At 38.4% G+C, this 27,066-nt stretch overlaps 1 protein-coding gene across 1 annotated transcript in view; it reads left to right on the forward strand.

Annotated features, from left to right (window-relative positions):
- The first annotated feature begins 1,439 nt into the window (after positions 1-1,439).
- The window catches only part of znf804b (zinc finger protein 804B), a 103,636-nt gene continuing 78,009 nt past the window's right edge, over positions 1,440-27,066 (forward strand). Inside the window, exon 1 of the mRNA XM_079626303.1 lies at positions 1,440-2,169. Within this exon, the coding sequence (XP_079482429.1) occupies positions 2,056-2,169 (114 nt within the window). The 5' untranslated portion in view covers positions 1,440-2,055. The remainder of the gene's footprint in view (positions 2,170-27,066) is intronic.

A 27,066-nucleotide genomic window follows, 5' to 3' on the forward strand; every position in this document is an offset into this window, starting at 1 on the left:
GCATAATGCCTATCGGTCTTTACTTTACAGTGTGTACAATTGCAGAAGTCCCCGGAGCTGAAATTCAGTTTTGGTGATGGGCGTTTACTTTCCGACATGCGCTGTAAGCGGTAGACCAATCGTAACAGACAGGGCCATCTGACCAATCAGTGCAGAGCAGGCTCGCGGCAAGGAGGGATTTAAAGAGACTGAATCTTTGGAGGACTTCAGACGAGTTGTTTAGAGTCTTTAAAAAATTAGGTGATGTGCAATGTACAGTATATAATGAGAAAATGAAAGTGGTTTTTGACCTTTGATGCATGTAAACCTGTTGTAGGAGACCTCCAAAACAAAATTAGGAACCTTTAAAATAGCACAATAGCGGCACTTTAAATAATTTCTAGCTTGCATAGCTGATGTTTGCGATAAACACGAAGTTACTCGTCACTGAGCTGACTACCACAACTATTGCTCAATTGCTATTGTTTTTCTCAATTGCTTTGGCACATTTTACAAAACCGTCTTAACATTCTCTAAACTGTAAGTTCAATTGTCACAACTGTTTGCTGGAACATCAGAACTCTATTGTGTGTCTGCAAAATGTAATTACTCACCCAAAACATTTCATGCTTCAAAACCTAGTTAATGTGTCAGTAAATTGCCCAATGCCACCAAAATAAAAATTACTTTTTTTCATTGTGTGAGCCACACTGGTCAAAATGTTTAGATTGTTTGTTTGTTTGTTTTTCACCATGGAAATATATACAAATTTAATGAGTTTTATACTTTTTAGTTGACACTATACTGTCATTTTTTTCTGGTTGAATGCTCTTGATATTTTTAGAAACAGATTTCAGCAATAAACATTTAAAGATTTGTACTCATTCATATTATATTGCAAAACAAATGTGCTGTTATTAGGGTGGGGTAAGGTCAGGGAAAGGTTTAGTATGGGTGGGTTAAGGTGTAAGTGAAGGGTCAACAGTGTAATTAATTATAGATTTAATAACAGCTGTAATTACATGCAGCCATTTTTCAAGTACAATGTAAAGACATGTATGTACACAATAAGTGCGTTGTATTAAATTATTTATTTCAATAGTACATAAAGACACCTTATATAGTGTATACAAGGTCTCATTCGAGAATTGAGCCAAAGTAATTGGGGAAAAACTGTAATTCTGGTAGCCATCCACAGCCTAATCAGTGTACAGGATCTGTATGTTAATGATAGATGGATGGATGGATGGATGGGTATGAGTAGATGGATGTAGATAGTAGATAGTAAAGGGTTTACATGCACATGAAAGTGTTTTCTTAAAGCACTGATTGCATGGCAGCGCCAAAAACTGCCCACGTTCAATTGAAAGCTTCCGAGAGAGAGAGAGAGAGAGAGAGAGAGAGAGAGCGCGCGAGTCGGCGCGCGAGAGAGAAACAGAGGGAACCTCTGCTTTACACTCAGTTGGACTCAGCTAAGAGCGCGGTTCGTTTCGGTGCAGGGAAAAAGCATATGCGATCGGACATCCAGCAGAGCAAAATCCGTGAAAGAGTTGACCGGTCAATTGAAGACACGCGCGCACTCAATTGAAATCACGAAATCACATCATTCAGATTTAAAAGTAGCCTACAACATTACTGAATTAGCACTAGAATGTTTATTTTTTACATCACTCGTCTACAGACGTGACTTTTTGGAGGGTGTTTGAGAGGACATGACCTCAGTTGAAGTGTTTCTTGTATTGGATATAAACAATGCTAAACGTTTGAGTCTGTGGGACTGAACAATCCTGGCAACTCCAGAGCAAAATCCAGCAACATCCGTCTGGGCTGGAGAGCAGGTGCCTGTCTCTTCTTGAAGAGGAAAACAGACAGAGGATGTGACAGAAGTGTGGGACAGTGTTTCCGCGATTTGCAGATTCTCGTAACGACGTCCAGTACTGACTGAAGCGATCGGACCGGCGCTCACAGACCGTCCTCTGCCTACTTCCACTCGGTGTAACCCCTGCGAGATCTTCTCCAAAGTAACTTGCTCGCCTGGCCGTTCCTGGAGCCCGCTCATGGGTGACGCTGGACCGGATGGCGTGCTACTACCTTGTGATCAGCTCCACGCACCTAAGCAATGGACACTACCGGAGCATCAAAGGAGTTTTCCGGGGTCCGCTATGCAAAAGCACCGGAGGCGAATCACCGGTAATATACTGCTCAAATTGTCGTTTTTGTTTATTAACGATATCACGATGCGCTATTAGCAACTCATTTAGCATGTTCTGTTCGTTTGGTTTTGTGTTTTTTCCAGGTCTCTTAGTTAAAAAGTATGTTTATAAAACGCATGTGAAAGCTAAATCTGGACACTAGGCTACTTTATTGTTGGCCATATAAGTGGGAACACCCTTGAATGAAATATAAATATTATTGCACAGCACAGGTGAAGAGAGAATTTGATGATCTATGAAACTCATGCCATCAACATGACCTTCACTTGTAAACTGCATTAGAATGCAAAAATAAAAAAAAGCATTTTGTTTTATGTTGCAGGGATGAGGGATTTTATGTATGTAATGTGTAAAGCATCACTGCATATCTCAAATGTCAGGCTTGTGAGTCTACGAGGCATTGGTGGCTTTATTTGTGCTTTGAAAGCAGACCCCTGACACTTTCCTAGCAGACTGATGGCAAGTCTTGCACTGTTGGGCTCAGACAATTGAGCTGTATGTTAAACTTTAACCTCAAGCACTATTCTGGTGCTAGGTTAACCCTCCTGTGGGTGTTTACAAGCTGCAGCAACTGAAATCCATTGATGGCCTAATCCATCGTAAAACAGATAAAACTGTGTTTCCTGAGATGTCTGTTATTTGAAGTTATACTTTATCCCGAACTGCAGGTGAATCCAGATCATACGTATGTGGAATTCTTTGCAGGGCTTCGTGGGCCTCTTCCACATGTGATACTATAGCTGTTGTATAGAATGACTTTACAATTTCCTTTTGTTGTTTGTTGCTTCAAATAGAGCATGCAGCTTTAATTAGCGGTTGTAATTAGGTAAATGAAGGATATATTAGGACATGTTTAGTGCTTAAAGCAATAATGGAGCAGATAGAAACAAGACATGAGAGCAGAGTTTCACCTGCCATTTCCCTCTCAGCCAGTATTATTCCCGCTCCATTCACAAGCTTAATTTGGGCTTACTGGGTTATCTGCCTAAACTATGCATCCTGTTCAGACTTTTTCCAGTCAAGAAAATGATGTATGCTCGTGAAGACTTGAAGACATATCAAAGGCCCGCATGAATAAGCAAATTGAGACTTGTACCTGATGTACCTTGAGAAAGGGAAGTGTGTGTGTGTGTGTGTTGTCCACTTCGGCCCGCCCCACAGGATGGACAGACCGTGCGGGCTGATTGGAAAGAAGCTGGGCTCAGTGGTGATGGTTTTGATGGGTAATTTCAGAGCAGCTGTTGTGAAGGGTGCATTTGCTCCATCTTAAATCAGAGTGCCATGTTCACTCTAACTCAAAGCACGAGGAGGATACACACACACACACACACACACACACACACACACACACACACACACACACACACCCTCTTAGACACATGCAGACATGCACACAGACTGCAGAATGACATGCTCGAGTTTCTCAGCTGCTCTGATGGCCCCATTGTCTTGCATCACATCCAGATTAATAATCATCCAGAAACATAATAATAATATGTTGCAGTGATGTGCTCTTAAAAAGTCAGATATGCAATAAATCATTTTGTGCCTTTACGTAACATGCTAATTTTCACGTTCTCTGACGTGGTGCTTTGTGTAAGAAAATTAGGTGCTGTTATGGCCAAAATAAATGCGTATGGAAACTGCTCTCATTTAACAAAATATATGCTTTGATTTAGTAATAGGAAGGGCTGTCTGTTATGAAGGAAGAAACACTGGTGGTAATTATAATATTCACCTATACACTGTACACCAGCACACACTCAAAACAAGCATGTCATGCTCCAGTTCTTCTCTATCCCGGCACTAGAGGGCACCTCACTGGTTCAAAGTTGGCAGGTTGTTTGTTTTAATGTTGTCTGCAATAAAGTAAAGAACAATCGAGTTAAAACCCGGAGTGCCAGATTCTTAGAAATGTACTCTTTGTATTTATTGCGGCTTCATATGTTTCCAAAAGTTTCTTATAAAAATGTCATGAGGTGTAACCATCAAGTATGAAGTACAAAACTTTTTTTTAAAAAATGTTTTGAAATGATTTTTACTTTAAAAAACAATACAAATTTCACAAATTATTCATTCATAAATATAATTTTTAAACATTCATAAACGTCAGTTTTTTGGTGAGTCTCATCACTTAACATTTATAACTACTGTAGCCTTGCCATAAGAACAGTGGTATCATCCTGAATTTTTTTATTTTATGCCTCATTTTTTACGAATAATTTAATTCAGAAATGAAAACATGCTCATCCTAGGATAAGTATTCACACATAGTCATTGTTTGTATGAATATCATTTTTATGTATTCCTCTTCCCTTCAGACCAGCACACATTGTCATAAATGAGAGATTCTACGGATTCTGCTCTCAGCAAAACCGCTGAAACTTCCTTTGTTTCCTGTGGTGTAGCCTTAAGACCAAAACTAAACCTTACCGAAATGTTCCCCATCATTGAGTCTCCTGTTTAACTCATTGAACTGGAATGTCTCAGTCTCAGTGAGATGTCCCAGAGTACTTATGTGGATCAGCTTTACGCTACAGCAGTCAACACCTGTTCGTATGCACTGGTTCACCCAGTACCATCAAGCTCGTCTTATGGGGCTCCATCTCCACTTTATGTGGAGAGGCTCCAAGCAGATCTTAAGCTGAACTCGCTCAGTATCTGGGTTATTCCCTCTCACTCCGCCCATGACGTGGTGTGGATGTTTGATGTCGAGCTGCAACGGGGACCCAGTTTGCATTCCAAACTGCCATCTCCCACCACATTTTTAAAACATGCATACTACTGAAGAGGCATATGTTGATAGCTCTGCCTGCATGAGTGAGACACAAATGCACAATTTATGTGGAGAAGGCAGTGAGTTTAATTAGTTCTAAAAGATTGCAGCTATTGCGTTAGGTAAGGCTTGTCGGTTTGCATTGGCTGCAGCTGAGATAAAGTGCCATTTATTCATGGTTTATGTGCTTTGAATATGGGGGGTTTGGGAGCTAAAAGTGATGCTTCTTTTGTCCTATCTATTCATTTATTCAAAATGAACCAATTCACACAAACATTGTCTTCTATGATGAGCGTGTTTTTTAGATTTTAATTTTTGTATTACAATTCACTTGGATTTTTGCTATTAGTTAAGCTTCTTCCTCATAATGAAGAACGAAAAATTATCGAAGAGGTATAATTTTCTATTATTTGCTTTAGGTTGGTTCAATTTTAAATGAAGTCTCTATGATTGCATTTTGCGCATTTATTTGATCAAAAATCTGAAATATTGTGGAATAAATAGTTAAAATAAACTTTTCTTTTTAAATATATCTTGAAATGTAAATTATTTCATGTTTTACCTGTCTAGTCAGATGACCTTTAATGACTCATGAGCCTTATGGTCAGGAAATGTCAGGCTGTTTTGAAAATCACCGGCTTCTAAGTTAACAAGGATGTTTCATTGCTAGAGTTATGGATTATTGAGTTTACCATTCCTGCTACTTGCATATTAGATTTTGAATTCTTTTGAACCGCTGCCAGTCGACTTATATAATTCCACTCTGTGCTTTCTAGTTAAGAGCTGCCAAAGAAACTGTTATCTGTGATGACACAACTTGCATTTTGACACTGTACCAAATAAAAAAATTAATTAACAAAAACGAGCAGGTGCTCATAAGTTTATTTTGGCCTTGTAGGGCTGTCATGTGGAGAGGCAAGTGCACACTATAAACACACACTAATGAGCGTATACTGTAGTAGTTTCTTGTTTAAATGTATTTGAGTTGAGGCTGTTTGTTTTGCTATACTTGTGAGGACATTCCATAGGCGTAATGGTTTTTATACTGTACAAACTGTTTATTCTATCCCCTTACACTGCCCCTATTCCTAAACCTACCCATCACAGGAAACATTCTGCATTTTTACATTTTTAATAAAACACACACGCACGCACACCAATAGATGTATGTATATGTAAGCAATAAGGTAGTTGAGGTACTTAGGTACTCTGCTTGGTGTCGTGCTTAACAATGCCCTTCAGCCGTGACTTATTCACGATACAGCACTTGCCTCGAGTACCTTATTGCTTTTATAAAACGGTTACCACACAATACAACTATTAAAGCCAAAAAATATGTATCTATGCAACTTTCATGAAGTAAAATCACTAAAAGCCTTCCTTCCGCTGGAAAAAATAGTCCCTGACCGTAAACAGCAACAGAAGTTACATACATTATTTCACCAATAGATGGCGGCAAAGACTTTATGAGTGAGTCAGTCAGTAGAGAAGACTTTTATATTGAAAGGACTCAAACTTGTGGGAAAACCCCTTAACTGTTAAAAGGACAAGATATCGCAGCGGACATTCAAACGGATTTTTTATTATTATGAATATATAGGACTGAACTGAAGGAAAATATCTACTGTAAATGCAGGTACTCGCTTACTCGATCTCTCACAATACTCTATAGCTTCAATGAACAATATCGATGAGATCAAACATGTGTTTAAGTTGCTAAGAGTGGTTGCTAGAGGTGTTGTGTAGTGATACATAGAACAGTTGGGTGAAGCGGTCATAGCCGTGTTGTATCGTGAATAAAACACAGCTATTGACCAATCAGAATCAAGGATTGGAACTAACCATTTTATTAAATGTATTTATGTACTTACATAAATGCTCCTTACTTCTCAATGCTCAAGCAAAACATCACGTCCCAAATATAGGCTACTCAGTCTGGAAGCTTTGATATCTCATTTGGCATGTGACTATGTGGTTCAGTGCTACAGTATATATGTTAGGTTACAGCTATTGCTATTATTTTGCTTAATAATGTTATTTTGAAAGTTTAAAGGTTAATTTGATACATTATTTGTTATTTGTTACTCACTGTCTGTCATTGTAAATGGCTCACTAATGATTCCGGTAATGAGTGGCTACTGCTGTACTTAGCTCAGCTCTTTTTGAGGAGCGTTAGCGGCGTTGCTGTGCTAATGGAGTGTAGCAGGCGGCGTTTAATATTCAGCCCCAGGCCTGGCCACAGCCGTCCTCTGAGTTTGCCTGTCTGAAACTCTTTGTGTTGGCTTGTCCTGACGTTAACACGGCCGGGGAACTCTAATCACACAGGAAGGCTAATGAATCACTCTCTCCTTTCGGCTTACTGTGCAGAAAAATACAAACAAACGTGTGCACACAAGTGCACAGACTTTACTTAACACACAATGATGGACCCTTTTCACTTAAACACATTTGTGGGTCATTTCTGCAATGCTAATTTGCCCGATTAGCTGATTAAATGCTTTTTGAGAGTCTAATTAATCAAAGAGGTCATCCTACATTTGCAGGCACGCAGCGGCACATAGCAGCGGTCTCCTGTGCCTCCAGTCTTTCTGCTTTTAATCCGAAAAAAATCCTGACATAGCGTGGGAGGAAGTAACAATAGACAAGAATCCACATTGTTTTCAAACCGTAGGCAGAATTGGATGTTCATTAATGGCCCTCACTTACTGTAATTATGCAATGAATTAAAAGAAAGGTGAGGTGAAAGATAGAATGAGAGAGAGAGAGAGAGAGAGAGAGAGAGAGAGAGAGGGAGAGAGAGAGAGGGAGAGAGTGCTTGAGGCTGACGCAGCTCAAAGTATCTCAGCCTTACACTGTTTTAACAAGGTTGGCGAGAATGACAGAATGGGTCTTGCTGGGTACCGGCAAACACAGTCTAAATGGCTTGAGGATTTTCTAACATGTTTGAAAGCAATTTGTCCAGGCACTCAAAGGCCATTCTAATCAGAGGAAATGATTGTTAATGGCCTGTAAGTGTTTCTAAATGGGTCTAGAGGAGAGAAAGAGAGGGGGAGAGAGGAACACGTTTACATCTGTCTCTAAGGTGCCTTGTTCCCTCTCCATCTTTCTAAGAACAATCTTTTCTGAGAACAATGGTTAATGATAAGCTTAATTTGAGGAATGAATGCAATGCTGATAAACATGAAAATCATTACAAATTATCATCTCAATCCACTGATCCATCTCAGTCCGGCGGTGTCCGAAAACCTGAGACAAATGACTTGCTGTCAAGGACTTAACATGCTCCTTTTCTGGTAGAATTGGAGTCGTATATAAAAAATTCTCCTTTAAAAACATATTTTAGGTGCCATTTTTAATTTTCTGCTACCTGCATTTTTTTCTGGAATAGCAGCATGTACGTGTATTGGGCTTTTTTATTTATTTTTATTTTGAAAGAAATTAATACTTTTATTTAGCAAGAATGCATTAAATTGATCAAAAGTGACAGTAAACAATTTAACGTAATTTTGGTAATGACGTTAAATTGCATTTTCTGCATTTCTATTTCAAATAAATGCTGAATCCAAAACACAAATGCAGCATAATTGTTTTTAACATTGATAATAATAATAAAAAAGTATTGAGCACTAAATCAGCATATTAGAATGATTTCTGAAGTTGACACAAAGCAGGGCGATGCCGGTTCGGGAATTTCTTCGCTGTATTCTCGCTTTTTGCTCGCAGGTTTCTCTATAGAGCTCCCCTTACAGCTCTGGAATAGATATTTGACAACACTGTCGAAAAACTTGTTGGCGACTCTCAGATACCAGAGGCTAGTAGATCAACATCAAAGCAGACGGGACATTCTTTAAAACGTCTTCTTCATTCGGGTTCGAACAGCGTGAGGGAGCGCAATAATGATAGAATTTTAGCAATTTCTTTTTGCCGTAAAGCAATTCTTTACATCGCGAGACCTTATATCACGCGATACTTCCTGACGCCGCGACCGGTGGCCTGCTGGCTCAAAGTTGCAAGTTTGTTTTTGTATGTTTGCGAAACGACCACCATTTAACCCGAAAAAAGTAATATAACCATTCCAATGACTCCGAAGCTGTTTGGTTAAGGTAAAAAACCTGCATAGTTCACCTTTAAGACTGGAGTATTGATGCTGAAAATTCAGCTTTGCCATCGCATAAGAGACCTTGTTTCAAAAACATTAACCAACAACCAGCAGCCACAAACATTTGAATGATAGTTAATGTTTATGAGAGAAATCCCACATTTTTCCATTTTCTTGTGCTGATATGATTGAGGTTGTGTGCTCTTGTGTTGTTTAAAAAAGATTTTATTGGTGTAAGTGAAGTTGGGAGGCCGGTTACTACAGTAATTTTAACATTGAGTTGCTACAGTGGGTCTGTTGTCATGGGGATAAAATGTCAGAGGTGGAGGTTGTGCAATTCTTTTGATAGACCAAATATTTTGTTGTATGAAACGATTGGGAAAGAATGAGAGAAGAAGTCCATCTGAGGCTGGAGCTGGACTCTGTGTGTCAGGTTTGTATGGACCATTGTGGGGACCAAATGTGGCCAGAAAGATGGTAAAACCTGAAATAACAAACATTGCGTGGGCCATAATAACCGTAACCAACAGGAATGAGTTTTCCAGAATGCAGTGCACTGACCCCTCTGAACAAGGTAAACATGACAGCATAACCACTTCAGAATTGTTGTAGTGTGCTGACAAAGCTGCAGACTGCGCTTACTGAACTACCGGCTCATTTACGTTAATTGGCTAGTCAAAATGTTCCCACACTGGAACTGTGTATTGCGGCTTTGAATCCAAAGTCCATTTACACTTATTCTTCCAACCCGCCTTAAATAACGCCTCAGATGAGATGACAGAAGCAGAACGATCGATCAGCTAAAATGTTGATGAAATTCATTTTTATGTAAACACAATGAGCAATATATCGTGCCACCAAAACATATCCAGGTCGTGGCATTTAATAGCCTGGGAAAACCCAGACCACTTCCGGCAAATTTAGATTTGCTCTGCAAGTGGGTCTGGCAAAGAGCCCATTGAAACCCATTTCCAATCCGTCGAAATCGCGGCACCAATCAGAAACGTTGGGGCGGGCTTTACACGATGACGACAGAGCAGCGACGGTGACGCAGATTTTGTACATTACAAAGATGGATGCCGCCGTGGAACATCACTCGTTCGAATCAGCTATCGCGTCTGTTTCAAGCGATTTAAAATTGTCATTTACAAAAACGGCAAAAGTCGTCAGAAGCCATTGCTACATCTTCCTGAAAAACACAAACAGAGAATTGCTGAGAGTCTCAGATGTTTCTCCATCGCTCTGAATACGTCATGTCCTTCATCGCTCTGATTGGTTTTAGATCTATCCAATTGCGCCCAGAGCCATTTGAGCGACGTCCGTTGGTGACGCCCCTGTGGAAATGAATTGTCTATGGAGCTTTGCCAGACCCTAACTCAGTTACAACTGAGAGTGGTCTGGGTTTTCCCAGGCTAGGCATTTAATATACAATATATTAAAATTCTACACTATTTCATCTAAATAAATATATATATAAAAAAAAACAGTTGTTTTAAATGTTACAGGTGAATTTAGGCATCACAACAAGACAGTATGAAAAATGTATATTAATTTTGAGATTTACTTTAGAATTATTATTAGTGTTTTTAAAGATTAACTTTAAATGAGCTTTAGATTACATTTTTATATTTAAGTAATCTAATGCAGAAATGAGAATGCAGAATTCATTATCCTATATTAACTGATTCCAATTTAATTAAAACATCCCGAATATTGCCATTCTTAGAAGAAAAAGTTCTATATATAAATTTAAACCGCTCTTTCAGGCACTTCATATATGTATAACACCTTTCAAGGGTTTTCATTATGGAATAATTTGATGGATTTAGTTTTAATTCGTTTTTAATTACATTTTAATTCAATTTGATATATTAAACCGCTTTCAAACATACTTTATCACTAGAAAAAATTTAAATAACCATTGAACATGATGGTATTATGTAATCATTTAGGACATTTCTCATTGTATGGAACCTTTTTTTGGCATAAAGAGATCCTTTAAAATTGAGTCAAGAACCCTACTAGGGTTCTATATTAAACCACATTGAAACATTTTCTAAGAGTGGTAATGTATACGGAACCAATAAATTGTGTATCCCTACTAGTATGCTTACATCTCAACTTACTCTTTTTCTTCCAAATCTATGCGTTTTTATTCTTGATTTGCGTGTCAAGATAAATTATTGTATTGTGAATCACAGTGTGCGTGCCGTGTTAATGTTGTGACTGTATGTATGAAGTTGTTGTGTGGAGCTCTAATTTTGAGTACAAAGCTGAGGAGGAGAAGCCATCCGTTGAGAGTACTAATTAAAGCCTGGAGATTTTTCAGGCAGGGTACTGACATTTAGCCACACAGTAACCTGCTATAAACAAACTTAAAGAGAGAGGCTTTCATACGAGTGATGCTACCTGTCACTGTCAATACAGCTGCCGATGTACTCGATGAACTAGAAGATTTCTCCAGAGAGAGTATTTCTCTCTCTCTTTCTCTGTGTATTTTAGTGGGCGATGAAGAAAGAAAAGTGAGAAGCTGAGGAATACAGTGATGGTACAACAAGCAAGCTAATTTTATTCAGCTGATAAGGCTGTAACGGGCTAAATTTAATACAGCGGAAACAAAATAATATCCCTCTGACATTTTGAGAGTGGAGGGAGACTCATTCTCCGTGTTTTTCACCAACTAAAACAGTATAATGAGAGCTAGTGCTGCTTAATAGCAGAAATATTCATGCTTTTCCTTTCCTCTTCCTTCTTTGCAGACACCAAAATAAACTACACTTCAATTTATTGGGCCAATCCCAAACATTCCCTGCTCCAGCAAAACCGATTTGTCTCCCTGGACACTTCACAGCAGCTGTTTTTAAGATCTCTCTTACGCACACGTTTCTGAGGAAACCCTTTTTCAGTGATTATTAGTACATGTAGGGAACAGTAATTGCATTGTCACAGCAAGCACCACAAAATCATACAGTCTCACTAATCATCAGTTTAACTACTTTATCAATCACCGTATCTCTGCTCTGTTATCCATTAAGCATCCTGACTAACTGTGCTTGGTAAGTCGTAGGCGGAAGTCTGGCTACAAAATTAATTCTAATTCTAAAATCGACTTTTACAAGTAAATAAAATGGAATTACTTGCCAGTTGGCTGGTGGCCAGTTTAATATTTTCATAGTGACACTACAAAAATGCAAAACATATAAAGTATTACAACCCCAAATGTTTTAACTAATGTATATTAAAAAAGTATAGCCTATATATATATATATATATATATATATATATATATAATTATATATATATATATAATTATATATATATATATAATTATATATATATATATATATATATATATATATATATATATATATATATATATATATATTAGGGGTGTAACGGTACACACAAACATGATGGTCGGAACGTACCTCGGTATTGAAGTCACAGTTCGGTACTCCATTTGGTACAGGAGGGGGGAGTAAACTAAACACAAAATTGCTTCTTTTTCTTTCTTTTTTTATTAAACTTTTTTTTTTTTTTTTACCAATATCGATATGTGTTTATTTAAATTCTATTAATCAAAAAAATTCTTAAGGATAACAAAATCTATCTTAGCTAAATGTAATGCTAAGTGAGATATTATTGTCAAGCGGGATATTATTGATATCTTTCCACAGTTGAAACACTGTCTGGTTGAGAGATGTAAACATATCGATTGATCGCCTCTTCTTATCGATATGTGTTTATATAAATTCTATTAATTAAAAAAAATCTTACGGATAACAAAATCTATCTTAGCTAAATGTAATGCTAAGTGAGATATTATTGTCAAGCTGTTTTATTGATATCTTTCCGCAGTTGAAACACTGTCTGGTTGAGAGATGTAAACATATCGATGGATCGTCTCTTCTTCTTCTGCGCTTTTTACTGGTAGCAAACAGTGTTGCATTGTCGTGCAGGCCCCCTTCTGGATTGCAGTGTGGATCGGACAGTACGGTTCGGGACGAATACATGGACCGTTACACCCCCATATACAGGGCCGGAGGAAGCGCTGGGCAAACTGGGCAATTGACCGTTCGCAAAGACCCGTCCCCTTTAGTTACTTTTGCTATGTCCGTCAAGTTACCGCTCTCACTCTTCACACCATGTTCCTACGCAGTGAAAAATACATCGCGGCGCAGAGAGGACACTGACAACGCACTGACAGACAGGACAGAGCAGGTTACTTTTAATATGAAACAAAGTCTCAACTTTCATATTTGGTCATTTTTTAAAGAAATTTAAACAATACATACGGTTTTGTGGCTCTTTAATGTGTCTGGCAGATCGCTGTAGAGCCTCAGTTAAAACCGCTCGTGAACCGATCATCTCTTCCTAGTTAATTTATAGCATCAAATAAACATGAATGAACATAAGAAGGAATTATGTTTTAACCGCAGAAAGACGTCAGTACACTCCGTTTTTCAAGTTCAAATCCTCCAGTGTTAATCTACTAACTCTCCTGACTGCTTTGTCGGACAAAAATGGCGGATTCGGCGAATGGCGGATTATGATTGGTCAGATCGCCTGTCAATCAAACTCCCTGCGAAGGGTCAATTGCCCAGGGCGCCAGACAGTAGAGGGCCCCGCACCATGATGAGCACAAATGTCTCAAACATGTGAAGAACTATCTGCGATCGACAATACGTTTACATGCAAACAAACCATCCATTAGTAATCGGATAGTAAACTGAAACTGAAAGGACTGCGCATGTGCAATTATGTGGAAATAGCATAATGACATATGGCGCGCAGAACGAGCTGTTTCTTCCTGTTGAATAAAGTGTCATATAAATGAGTGTCCGGTCATTCTAAAATTCTCATTTCACTCAGAATCTGTAAAGTGGAGCAGGACAACGTCCAACCAGTCCTTGTTTCAGACTCTCATCCACAGACGACTGGTTTTGGGCGTGGGGAGGGGCATTTTTACTGCGTGATGATAAAATATAAGGTAGCACGGCACAACGGTTCATATTATGACCAGAGACAGATATTAAGTCTGGTGTTTAAAACAAATAAAGAACCAATGAAGGAGAATAGTTATTATGTGCAGAGTGGGGAATTATGTATATTCGTGCAGTGTGAGCATGTGAATGAATGAATGAATGAGGAATTCATATAGCGCTTTCATATACACCCAAAGCGCTTTACAATCATATCAGGGAATCTCTCCTCAACCACCACCAGTGTGCAGCATCCACTTGGATGATGCGAGATCATGCGACGGCAGCCACAGTACAACGGCGCAAGTGCGTTCACCACGTACCAGCTACAGTTGGAGAGGAGAGAGAGTGATAGAGCCAATTCAGTGGATTCATGTTAAAAATCTATCCTGACTTGAAGCTTGTGACATATAAACGTGCACATCAACCCGATCACTTTATTTAGTATTCATGTGAACACTACGTTCGGATTCATCAATCGGAATGAATTCAGTCCGGTTGAAAGGTGTGCATGTAAACAGATCGTTTGAATGGATTGGCCTAAATTTCATTTAAGCACCAAATCTGTCGCAATTTGGATTACTCCAAGAGTAACCTTCGCAGCAACCAAAGCAAGAAAGGTCCTATTTTAAATTGTGAGTCAACTAATTCATTACATGTCTTAAGTCAACAGTAGTGGTCAATATGTGATAAATTGGCATTTTTTCTCTTCAAATTTTGAACGTAGCATATATATAATATATATGATTCGGCAATATTCCTATTTTGCCCAGAGCAATGGATTGTCTTCCCCTGGCCTTGCCCATATACAGTATATAAAGAAAAATGTGACCGGAAAAGAGTAAGCAAACTCTCCTGATGTCATGCAGCTAAATGAGAGTCTCTATTAATCTAATCAAAACACACTCAAGCAGTCTCTTAGGAAATCTCCTGTTTGTGTTAATTGCATAAGTGAACAGGGTTGCCCTCAAATGAACTGCAGTGACACAAGTTTCGGCAGAAGCTTCAATGTGTGCAGCCTGTTTGTTGATTATAAACTATATGATTAGAAGTGCTGCTCATTACCCACTTAACACTGTGTTATTAAGCTCCTTCATTCATCATAACTTGGATTTATGATCTCCTGCAGAGATTGAATGCACGATTGCAGGTTTTATACAGCTGTCCTGTTTGCCGCTCAACACACTCAGCACTCTGATTCCATTTCTATCTCATTTTTCTCTTCTCAAAGCTTATTTGTGTGTGAGTGTGAGTGTGAGTGTGAGTGTGAGTGTGAGTGTGAGTATGAGTGTGAGTGTGAGTGTGAGTGTGAGAGAGAGATGCCCTTAATCACAATCCTGTCTGAACAGCATGATGAAGAAAGAATTCCATTAAAATACACAAAGGTAAACACAGGTAATTAATTTCTTTGGCCTCTTATTAACCCCTCTTTAATTCTTTACTAGACTCACAACTGGCTCTGCTGTACAGTAGCTTCCAGTAACATCTGTAATTATGGTCTGTAATAGTAAACGTGTGTAGAGACGTCCCCACATGGGCGTCTGACAATTTGAATAATTTTTTTTATTAACTTTTGCAGTTTGATTATATTGTCATTATCAAAGTAATGAATACATGAAGTGAACTGTACGAACATAGTAGAAGCATTTGATCTAAAAACTGCAAATAATAGTAAAAGAAAAGAAAGTATTGTTTTATGTTTTAATATGTGTCGTTAGGGATAGTGGTTTGTACAAATTTGTAGAGGCAATTACTTGCAATTATTTAAAATACACAATATTTAATGTTAATACCACCAAAAGCATGGAGTGAAAGTGCATTAGGTAATATATTAGAATTGAAGTTTAATAACGTGTTATCATTCAAATGTATTTGAACAAAAAAAGCGTTTAAAAATTGTATAACATCTGTTAAAGTCTTTTGTAGATTTGAAGAAGTGCATGATCATATGAATTGAAAGTTTATTTACATTTGTAAGCATATCAATTTATATTAAATAATTATCTGTTAATAATTATGTAATATTAATAAACATTAGCAAGCACATTATCTCATATTTTTTTTGTGAATAGAAATGGATTAATGATCTGTTAAGTAGTATATAATGTTTGTTAATGATTTAATAATGAAAGTTATTATAAAGTGTTACTTTAATGTGAACCCTAGCAAAACATTTTTAGAAACTATTTTTCTCAGCTTGTAATTTATCATTTTGAAGAAATGTCTCCACGGGCATGTTTTTTTCCGGTGCTCCTGCGTTTATATCACACTTAATATTTTTCTCGCACAACATGTGTGTGTTTTAATCACAGCTTTTTGATTATAGCCTACCTGCCTTTATACATTTCAGAAAGGGGCTCCCTTGCAAGGAACTTGTCATATTTGGAAGTCTTGGCATCAAAAAGATTAAATACTACTTCTTAAATAATACAATACAGAGTTTCTAAATGTAATTAATGTTCATCATATTCAAATAGATTGAAATAAACCTTGTCCAAGTGTTTTTGTTTTTAGTAGTTTGCGAGAGCCAGATTGACAACTCACTCTGCAGCAAGTGTGAGCTAATTCAACTAGCAACAGTTCCTAAATTGGGGCAATATTCATATATTTAATATATTTGTGTCCTCATTAGTCGTTTAATTATGATGTTGTTTTATTAGATGTTGCTGATTCCCTCCAGCTTTCATTATAGGCCGTATAATACATTAGCAGTTTGCAGCGATAAGAGAATGAGTCACAGTTTTTATCCATGCTGACTTGGAGGCATCCACTAGACCACAATGCACTGCTTCGGGCATAGTCAAACTCATGGGGTCAAGGTTACGGTGACAGCAGGATCCTGGAGGGTGTGATATTCTCTCTTTGCATGTCTGTTTTTGTCTGTGTGTTTTATATATACAGTTCTGTCCTCATTTCGAAGTCAGATTAATTTTGTATTTACATTCTATGTTTTTGGACCGAGGTCAGTTGACAAGGGCAAACAGAAAGTGGCAGCGTCCGACCATGAGAATAAACAGTGGTTTGTTTAGGATGCTCACACCTGTGGAAACCCTCCTCTGGATGGAATCGGGAAGCAAACAGGAAAGTGTGTATGTTTTGTTTTGACATGTGCATGCATTTGTGTGTCTGTTGACACGGTATATGCTTGAAGTAAGAAGGTCGGAAGAGTTGCTGTCTTCTGCACTCCACAGAAATGTTCAGGGTCCAGACGAAGTTTGTATCTGAATGGCATTTGGGTTTTGGGGGAAAATGTTTTCTCTTGTTCACAGCTTGAATGGATTTAGGTGACATCCTGTTTGTGCAAATGTCTTATGCTTAAGTGTGAAAGTGAATAGGTAGGTTTATGTGTTTGTTTGTTTGTTTGTGTGTGTGTGTGTGTGTGTGGGTTCTTTGATCTGAACAGCATGAATACCCGAAATAATGAGGCAAAAGAATTCTTATGTGGCCAGAAGCCAGCTCTTGACAATCCGCCAGACTCGCTGCTTTGATAATATCTGTGTACACAATATTTTACCATACAGCTCCCATTTAGCCCTTTCCACATCTACAGGTGCAGTATAGACTGAAGCACTAAGCCATGACTATTTGACACTTTTAATGGCAAATAATCATATTTACTGAAAAATTGGGAAAATATATTTACAGTATATGTATATTATTTTAAATGGAGCTGTATCATTATTAAAATCTAATTTATTTTCACTATAACAATGTACTTATTATATTATATAATATTTCCATGTGTATTATGCAATTTATGTTATATATGAAATAATATAAACGCATGCAAACCTTTTTTGTTTAAATGTTCAATAGACAGATCAATTTATAAAAAATATAAAAAATGATGTCATACATTGTCATGCTTTAAGTCCTTATGAGCTCAAACATGCTTCCATTCCTTCCAAATTAAATCTTATTCACAAACTCTGGGCTATTTGCCTGGCACAATTAACAGTGCGCAATTACTACCCATGGAAAGCAGATGGTAAACAGAAAAAGGTTCAAGTAAGATGTTTGTTTACATTTTCTATTGATCATGGCAGGAGTTATTTATAAAATGATGAAAAAGATAATGAGGAAGAGCATTATAACTGGGCACGTATCCAGACGTGCAGTGTAGTGAACACACTTTGGGCATTTTAAACAGTCAGATGCCTGAAACGCAGTTGTGGAGGGATGCTGTACATTCTCCACAACCTACAGTAGCACGGAACCGGACAAAATGGTGAAGTGCACAGTGACCATGCAAATGGCGTTCAGCACTGATTTGTGGATGTGTTTGCATTGTCGCCTGATTTGTAACATCGTATAAACTGCTCTCTCAGTGGGCACGATTCTCTCTTGGTAAATTTCCCCCGTGACTCCAGTCCACTTCTGTAAGGCAGCCTCTCTTAATGCAGCTGCTATTTTTATGTACAGTATGTTTAATCGATATGATTTAAATTATTTTAATTATTAATGTTTATGAATACCTTTGAGAGTTATGTTTTAATTGATTAAGTTTAGCGAGAAAAGTGCTTTAGGCAAGGCATAAATATTTAATCAGATATACACTTACATGCATATATACATCTCTTTTGGTATGTGTGTGTGAGTGGGCGAGTCCGAGCATTTAAGCAAGTTGGAGAATCTTTGAGCGCTCTTCAGTCTAATGAACGCGAGTATCACCCTTTTTTGTCTGTGCCCGTGTTGATTGGATCTCTTCATGTGGATGTGTGTGTCGTTGCGCACATTTCCTCCCTCTGATGAGCTATTCAGTTATTCACAATACACTCATCAGGCTCACACAGATAAACCCAAACACAGTCATTACAACCAAATGCGTGTGATTTGAGTGAGCTGCTTTCTCTGTGTTTTTAAGTTTTTTTAGACCAAGCAAGAGGAGTCCAACTTCCCCGTACACACTGCCTTCGGCAAAATCACTCCATTTCCGGAAAAACAGCAAAATCCACTCCCAGCCCTGGCTTTCACTCTGAGACATATAAACATGCACCAATTTATTCACTCGCGGTAGCAGCAGTGGGTATTCAGCCTGAAAAAGCATAAAACAGCATTTTTGGTGAAACTACCTATAATGCATCAGTGCCTCAACATTTCAGTCATCTGATAAGTCTCTGTGCTGTTCTCAAATGCACCGCTTTCTCATTAAGATAAATAACCTGGCAAGAAAAAACTCAGCCGTCATCTAGACTTTCAGTTTTTATAATTCTCTCCCTCACACATCTGGCCTTATTTACGAAACACAGGCAGAATGAATTTCTGCGTAAATCCATTCTGCGTGAATTGTCCTATTGAATTGGACGCAACAATTTACATAAGCGTGTTTTTTACAATGTGTTTACACACATTCATTCTATGTTTTCATTCATTACGTAAGCAAAGCAGCGTAACTGTATCAGCAGACTTACGTTACGGCTATCATATCATAAATAAGAGTTGCCTATTATGAATTGTTGTAATAATCCTATAATCTAATTTAAATGATGAGGGTGATCACATTTACACTCAAATGGTAATAATTGATCTACGTGGAAACATATCCAGATGCCAAAGTGTAGGTTTAGGTTTGTGTGTAGATTCAGTCAGATTTACCGAATAAAATGTGCTTTTTTTTGTGCATCAAACACAACAGAAAGTGTTTTTAGGGATATTGGTACCTTATAGATTATCAGATGTTTTTTTATTATTAATTTAGTGGTACCAATATTGTATAGGTATGTAATTGTTCATGTTATTTTTTCCTGTTATAGATCTGTTGATATTTAGTTAATCTCAAAACTCTACAATTTTTAATACTGTAGCTATAATTCTGTGATACCTAAATTCTCTTGTAGCATAGTTTTAATGTTTTAATATCTATATTGGCCATCATTTTAATATTTCTGCATCCCTTTTATCACATAATTCTCCCTGCAGTTTTCTTCCAAAAATACAAGCTGGAGGGTTTAACTCTTGCAAGCGAAGATGTGTTCTTATTATGAAATCCCACTAAGAACTATCAGGCCGATGGAAAAGAAAATACTTTGACTATGTTCAAAAGAAAATTAACTTTACTGTTTATATTTGATGCTCTCAATGTTGTGGCAATTTTTCGTCATGGTATCAAAAATGTGATTGAACATCTTTTTCAAGGTATTTTATCGAGGTTAGAAATTCCAGTATTGTGACAACACTGTTGTAAAAGTTTGTGCTGGTACAGTAAAAAGGTTTATAGTGCATTTTGGACATTTTCTGCTTAGTTCAGTTCATGATGCGTGGCAAAAATGGGCTGAGCGCTAAAGCTCTACTTGCACCTACGCTTCTGCTTGTGCACTTGTGCAGTGTTAATATGAGAGTTTAAATAAATGCATGCTGCTTTCATGAGCAAAACAGAACCCATGGTTTTTAGAATGTACACACACACACACACACATGCGCGTTGGTCCTCCCCGTGCTGCCAAAACAGTGCTGACCCAACAAGGCATGGACTCCTGAAGATGTCCTGTGGTATCTGGCACCAAGACGTTAGCAGCAGATGCTGTAGGTTGTCCTGGTGGTTGCGAGGTGCAGAGCCATCGTAGATTATTAGGTTGGTGGCACGTGTCAAATTTACGTCCACATGAATGGCCGGACCCATGGTTTCCCAGCAGAACGTTGTACAGAGCATCACACTCCCTGTCATCATTCCACAGTGCATCCTGGTGCCATCACTTCCCCAGGTAAACGATGCACACGCACACAGTCGTCCACATGACATAAAAGAATATTCATCGAACCAGGCGACCTTCTTTCACTGCTCCAAGGTCCAGTTCCGACGCTCACGTGCCCATTGTAGGCGTTTTCGACGGTGGGTCATCATACTACGCAACCCCATACGCAGCAGAGTGCAATGTTTTGTGACACATTCCTCTCATAACCATCATTAAAACTTTTGTGAATTGTGCCACAGTAGACCTTCTGTTGGCTCGGACCAGGATAGCCTTCGTTACCCTCATGCATCGATGAGCCCAACACTCTGTTGACGGCTAGCCTTGTGGTTTGTATTTCCTCGGACCACTGTTGGTAAATGTCCACCACTGCTGACCGAGAGCAACCCACAAGCCTTGCCGTTGACCCTCTCTGACCCAGCGCCTTGCCATAACAATTTAGCCCTTTTCAAAGTCACTCAGATCTTTATTCCTGACCATTTCTGTTGCATCCAATACGTTGATTACGAGAACTGATTGTTTGCTGCTTCTTGTTACATGTGATCTACCTTTTTAGGAGTTGATCAACGATATTCGCTTCACCTGTGACTGGTCATCATAATGTACACACACACACACACACACACACACACACACACACACACACACACACACACACACACACACACACACACACACACACACACACACACACACACACACACACACACACACACACACACACACACACACACACACACACACACACACTCCCTTCATTCATTTCGTGCCCCAACTTAATTAGTGTAGTTTTAGCTCCAGTTACTTCATGTTGTTCTTTAAAGTGCATCAGAACTTTATTACAACTTAATCACTTTTTTTCTTCTTCTTCAAACTGGAATTTATGAGTGTTTTCATCTCATCCATCATTGATCCCTATACAAATGAGGAGGAAGATTTCTGTTCGCACATCACTCTAAAGTATTGCACTTATAATCATTCTGGTGTGACTCTCTGCCCCCTCACATCCATTAGTAATGCCTGAGCATCCTGACTGATGAGAAGCTCTGTTCGTCAGGCCTGGGAACACTCCATCACACAGGGTGGGTGGCTGTCATTACCATAGATTACACGCTCCCATTCCCCTTAAGATTACCTATGTGTGTGTGCGCGCGCATATGTGGAGGTGTTTGTATTCAGAGCTGTGGGTTTGTTTACTCATCAGCCCTCTGTGTGGATCCCATGCTGATGTTCTCTGCGAGGAAGATTGTGTCAGTAATGTGGCTGCACTCTGCACCGAAAACGTGGCATTTTCCAAAACAGCTCATCTGACAATATCGCTCTGACTCATCAGGGCAAGTGTCAGTAATACGATATAATTTGTATTGTAAAGTCATCATGATGATGTGACTACCTATCACCCACCTCCCACGTTCATCTGTGGCCGCATAATAACCAGGAAGACGACAAAAAACCACCTGCTCTGACACATTTAGGCATTCTGTATGTCAAAATATTCACATAGAATGATTATATGTTATGTCACATTATAAGCAGTTTATGGCAGTCATGATTCAAATCAGCGCGAGATAAGAACCCGGGGCAGTGCTAATTTGATATCATCAGCACCGGTGTCACAGTCACATATTGAGGGTATAATTTGAATGATCTGTCCTGCATTGCTGTCAGATAACTTCTTTACAGTAGTGTTTGTGTCGCAGTTTCTACTGCAAGGTACTCCATATGCCTGTCAAGCTGGCAAATTGCTTTAAAATTCAGTGGAATCTGTGTGTGTTTGGATGTGTATGCACTATTAAAATACTGACGTCTCTAAAAAATGACTGGTTTGGTTGCATCAAAAATTTCAATTTGGCCTTAAAAAAGTTCTTCAAATTAACTATTTGAGTTTACTATTATGTGGCCTCAAATAGCAACACATATTTGTTTCTACATATTTGAAAAGGATAAAAAGAAGGTGGAAAAGTATTGTAATTTATTAGGGATGCACCAATATTAAAACTGTCCAATAACGCTAATAAACTGAGCATTTTCTAATATAATTATGTAAATACCAAATAAATGGGTCATTTTAAAATTCTGTACTGTTTGGTCAATCAAAGCAAAGCAGACTTGCATTATGCTGTCATATTATACGTACATAAAAAAATAGCTAATGGGAGTTGTCTATTGCGAAACAAACATATCCAGATGCTATACTGTTATTAAATTATTAGTGTTTTTTAAAGATGAGTTCTATAAAGTTATTCAAACTTAGTTAGAATTCATTTTAAATGAAAGACTCTCTGATTGCTGTTCATTTGGCTTTGCTGAGTGAGTGAATATGTAAATAGTTTTGCCATGTTCCTGTTCTCTCGGCACATGCTGATTAGATTCAGCATGTCCACTGCTCAGCAAATATAGATTTGTGTGTTGAATTTGAGGTTGACTCAGCAGAGTAATTATAATGATTGGAACTGAATGTAACCTTATTAGTTGAGTGCCAAAACTTTCATAATGAGTGATGGAAGCCATTTTCCTATTTTCATACTTTATTTTTAAACCAGCATGTCGGTCTTGTTTTTCCAAACATTTTTTTTTTTTTAATTTATAGTGTTTTGGCCTTTCCAGCATTCACTAATCCTTTATTCCTCCACTGTGAACTTTTATTCCCTGCAAGGGCAGCCGGTAGATTCTAATTTGGTTTCTATTCATTGGTCTTGTTTAAAAAATGTAAGAGCTGCCATAGTCATTTTGAAAGAGGAAAATGATTGTGACAGTGTCAAGACACCAATTTAAAGTGAACAGACGAACAAATAATGTGATGGTGTAACAAAGTTGCATGGCCTGAGGCTGCTCTTATAAATACTTTGATTACAGTTGATCATCCTGCATTAGGCCTATTGTCTATATATGGAGGGTACCTGTGCTATACGGTTCTTTAGACCCGCTTGGTAAGAATTCTCTCAAGGCAAGGGCAAACTGATTTAGTTATTTCTTATTTTAATCAGAGAGATACAGAATCCTCAGACACGGTCTCATAAAAATGTCTGTCAGTCAGGTGAGTTTATGAAGGGGAATTTCAGGGACGAAAACGCTGGTGAGGCAGTTTATGACGCTGACAAGCATAAAAGCGCTGATGATGGAATAGAATCACTAATCATCACGCTTGTGTGTGTGTGTGTGTGTGTGTGTGTGTGTGTTTGTTTGTGAAGGATGGTTGTGTGTGGTATGTGCGTGCATGAATTTAGCTTTGGCTATTTAACCCTTATGTGCTGTTGTGGCTGTTTTCAGCCACTATGGGGTATTTTTGAGTCTTATTTTGGCCATAACTTTTTCCGTGTTTCAGCAAATGGAATGATTTTTGGTGACAAAGCTTATTTTTACACATATTTTAGGAAAATGCTTTGAAAATTTTCAAAAACTCAACAGTACACTCTGGGCAAATTCACTACCCTTTCGTTATGTTCGTGGCTGAAAACAGCCACTACTTTAAACTGCTGTAAAAATTGATCAGATAAATATTTTTTTGCCATTTTTTTTGCATAAATCTATTAATCAACCTCAGGCCTGTTCAAAACTACTAAATGTTTTTAAAAAAATCAAGATTTTAACTCTTTAATTGCCAAATTCATAAATTATGTAACTGATTTGGGAGGGGAAAAAACACAAAATTACTTATTTTCAATATAAAATGTGATTGTGGACTGGATTTTTTTTTACCTTTTATCACAGTCTTGGACATGTCAAAGATTAGAAACAACATTGGTTTTGATGCATTGTTAGTTTTTGTGCAGCATCAGATTTTAACTTTTTCTCCTTCATTTACTGTTCGTGGCTGTTTTTGCCCCATTGACTTCCATTATAACCAAATTTTTTGATTGCAAAGCCATGACACCATAAAATCATGCATTTTTGATTGTTGGTGGTTTTTCCTGTTGGGAAGAGGTACAAATTTAAATTTTTACTGTTGATAACCAGGTGGCACCATTAACCCTTTATATAGGCGTGTTCAAAAAAAAGCTTAGTTTCTGGCTTTTACATGGAGTTATATGGAGTATAATAGCATAATAAAGTGTGTGTGTGTGTGTGTGTGTGTGTGTGTGTGTGTGTGTGTGAGTGAGAGAGAACTCACCTTGATGCGTCTGAGAAAATCAAAATATGCACCTCAGCTCTCAGAACTACATGGAGTAAACAAAAACCAAGTAAGTGTATTTATGCATCTACCTTTTGATGGTGAGAAATGCAGACTAAACAAAAACTAAGCAAGTGGATTTGAACACTTGCATGCAAGCCTGCTGGTCATTTGATGGTGAGAAGAGCAGCAAGCAACATGAGAAAGGGCTTGACTTGCAGTGAAGTTCTAGAGATGATCATGCAGCCTGACCCCTCCAGCGACTGCAGGATGTATTGTCTTCTCCCTCTGACACCACAGACTCAGGAGAGGCAGATCCTGATTTGGATGTGGCACCCTCATCATCCTCTCTAGCTTCCACTGAAGGCGAGGAGGATTTGGAGGATCTTGGATCTGGGTGGATTGGGAGAAACGGCGAAGTGTGGTTTTCCACCAACGCGGAGACAACTCCCTTTCTTCAGCCTGCCAGAGGCGTGACTTCATGGCCGACGAGATTATTGACCTCATTGTCAGCATGACCAACCTCCAAAACGCAGAGCTCTGGTGATTTCTTGAATCTTGAGAGGGACATGGTGGCTCTAAAAATCGCACGACCACTGCGATCATCCCACAGGCAACGTGTGGACTCCCCTCTGGACCTGTAGACGCCGGCCAAAATCAGTAGCCCCATGTAGGCACGGAGATCTGTGGAGTCCACCCCGGTCCAGTTTCTCATTGTGCGGCGCCCGTAAAAAACAGATTGAACACAGAATCAATGTTCTGGACCCTTGCGATGGCATAGCGCGTCGGCCATGAAGTCACGCCTCTGGCAGGCTGAAGAAAGGGAGTTGTCTCCGCGTTGGTGGAAAACCAAACTTCATCGTTTCTCACAATCCACCCAGACCCAGGATCTTCCGAATCCTCCTCGCCTTCAGTGGAAGCTAGAGAGGATGATGAGGGTGCCACATCCAAATAATGGTCTGACTCTCCTGAGTCTGTGGTGTCAGAGGGAGAAGACAATACATCCTGCAGCTCGCTGGAGGGGTCAGGCTGCATGATCATCTCTAAAACTTCACTACAAGTCAAGCCCTTTCTCATGTTGCTTGCTGCTCTTCTCACCATCAAATGACCAGCAGGCTTGCATGCAAGTGTTCAAATCCACTTGCTTAGTTTTTGTTTAGTCTGCATTTCTCACCATCAAAAGGTAGATGCATAAATACACTTACTTGGTTTTTGTTTACTCCATGTAGTTCTGAGAGCTGAGGTGCATATTTAGATTTTCTCAGACGCATCAAGTTCTCTCTCACACACACACACACACACACACACACACACACACACACACACACACACACACACACACACACACACACACACACACACACACACACACACACACACACACACACACACACACACACTTTATTATGCTATTATACTCCATATAACTCCATGTAAAAGCCAGAAACTAAGCTTTTTTTTGCACAGGCTTATATAAAGGGTTAATTGTGCCACCTGGTTATCAACAGTAAAAATTACAAATTTTACCTCTTCCCAACAGGGAAAACCACCAACAATCAAAAATACATGATTTTATGGTGTCATGGCTTTGCAATCAAAAAATGTGGTTATAATGGAAGTCAATGGGGCAAAAACAGCCACGAACAGTAAATGAGGGAGAAAAAGTTAAAATCTGATGCTGCACAAAAACTATCAATGCATCAAAACCAATGTTGTTTCTAATCTTTGACATGTCCAAGACTGTGATAAAAGGTAAAAAAAAATCCAGTCCACAATCACATTTTATATTGAAAATAAGTAATTTTGTGTTTTTTTCCCTCCCAAATCAGTGACATAATTTATGAATTTGGCAATTAAAGAGTTAAAATCTTGATTTTTTTAAAAACATTTAGTAGTTTTGAACAGGACTGAGGTTGATTAATAGATTTATGCAAAAAAAATGGCAAAAAAATATTTATCTGATCAATTTTTACAGCAGTTTAAAGTAGTGGCTGTTTTCAGCCACGAACATAACGAAAGGATGGAAATTTGAACAATGCACAAGGGTTAAGCGTAATATTTGTAATTCATGTTGTTAGTGGGTGGTAAAGAGATGCTATGCTGTTTAATGTTCCAATTATTACCAACCCCACATGGGATGCAGATAGGGTCATGGGAGAATACGGTAATTTTTTTTAATTAATTATTTTAGCTGTAGGTTAGCTTCTCTTGCTCTTG

The sequence above is a fragment of the Phoxinus phoxinus genome (assembly GCF_949152265.1).
Source record: "Phoxinus phoxinus genome assembly, chromosome: 10".
Lineage (NCBI taxonomy): Eukaryota > Metazoa > Chordata > Actinopteri > Cypriniformes > Leuciscidae > Phoxinus > Phoxinus phoxinus.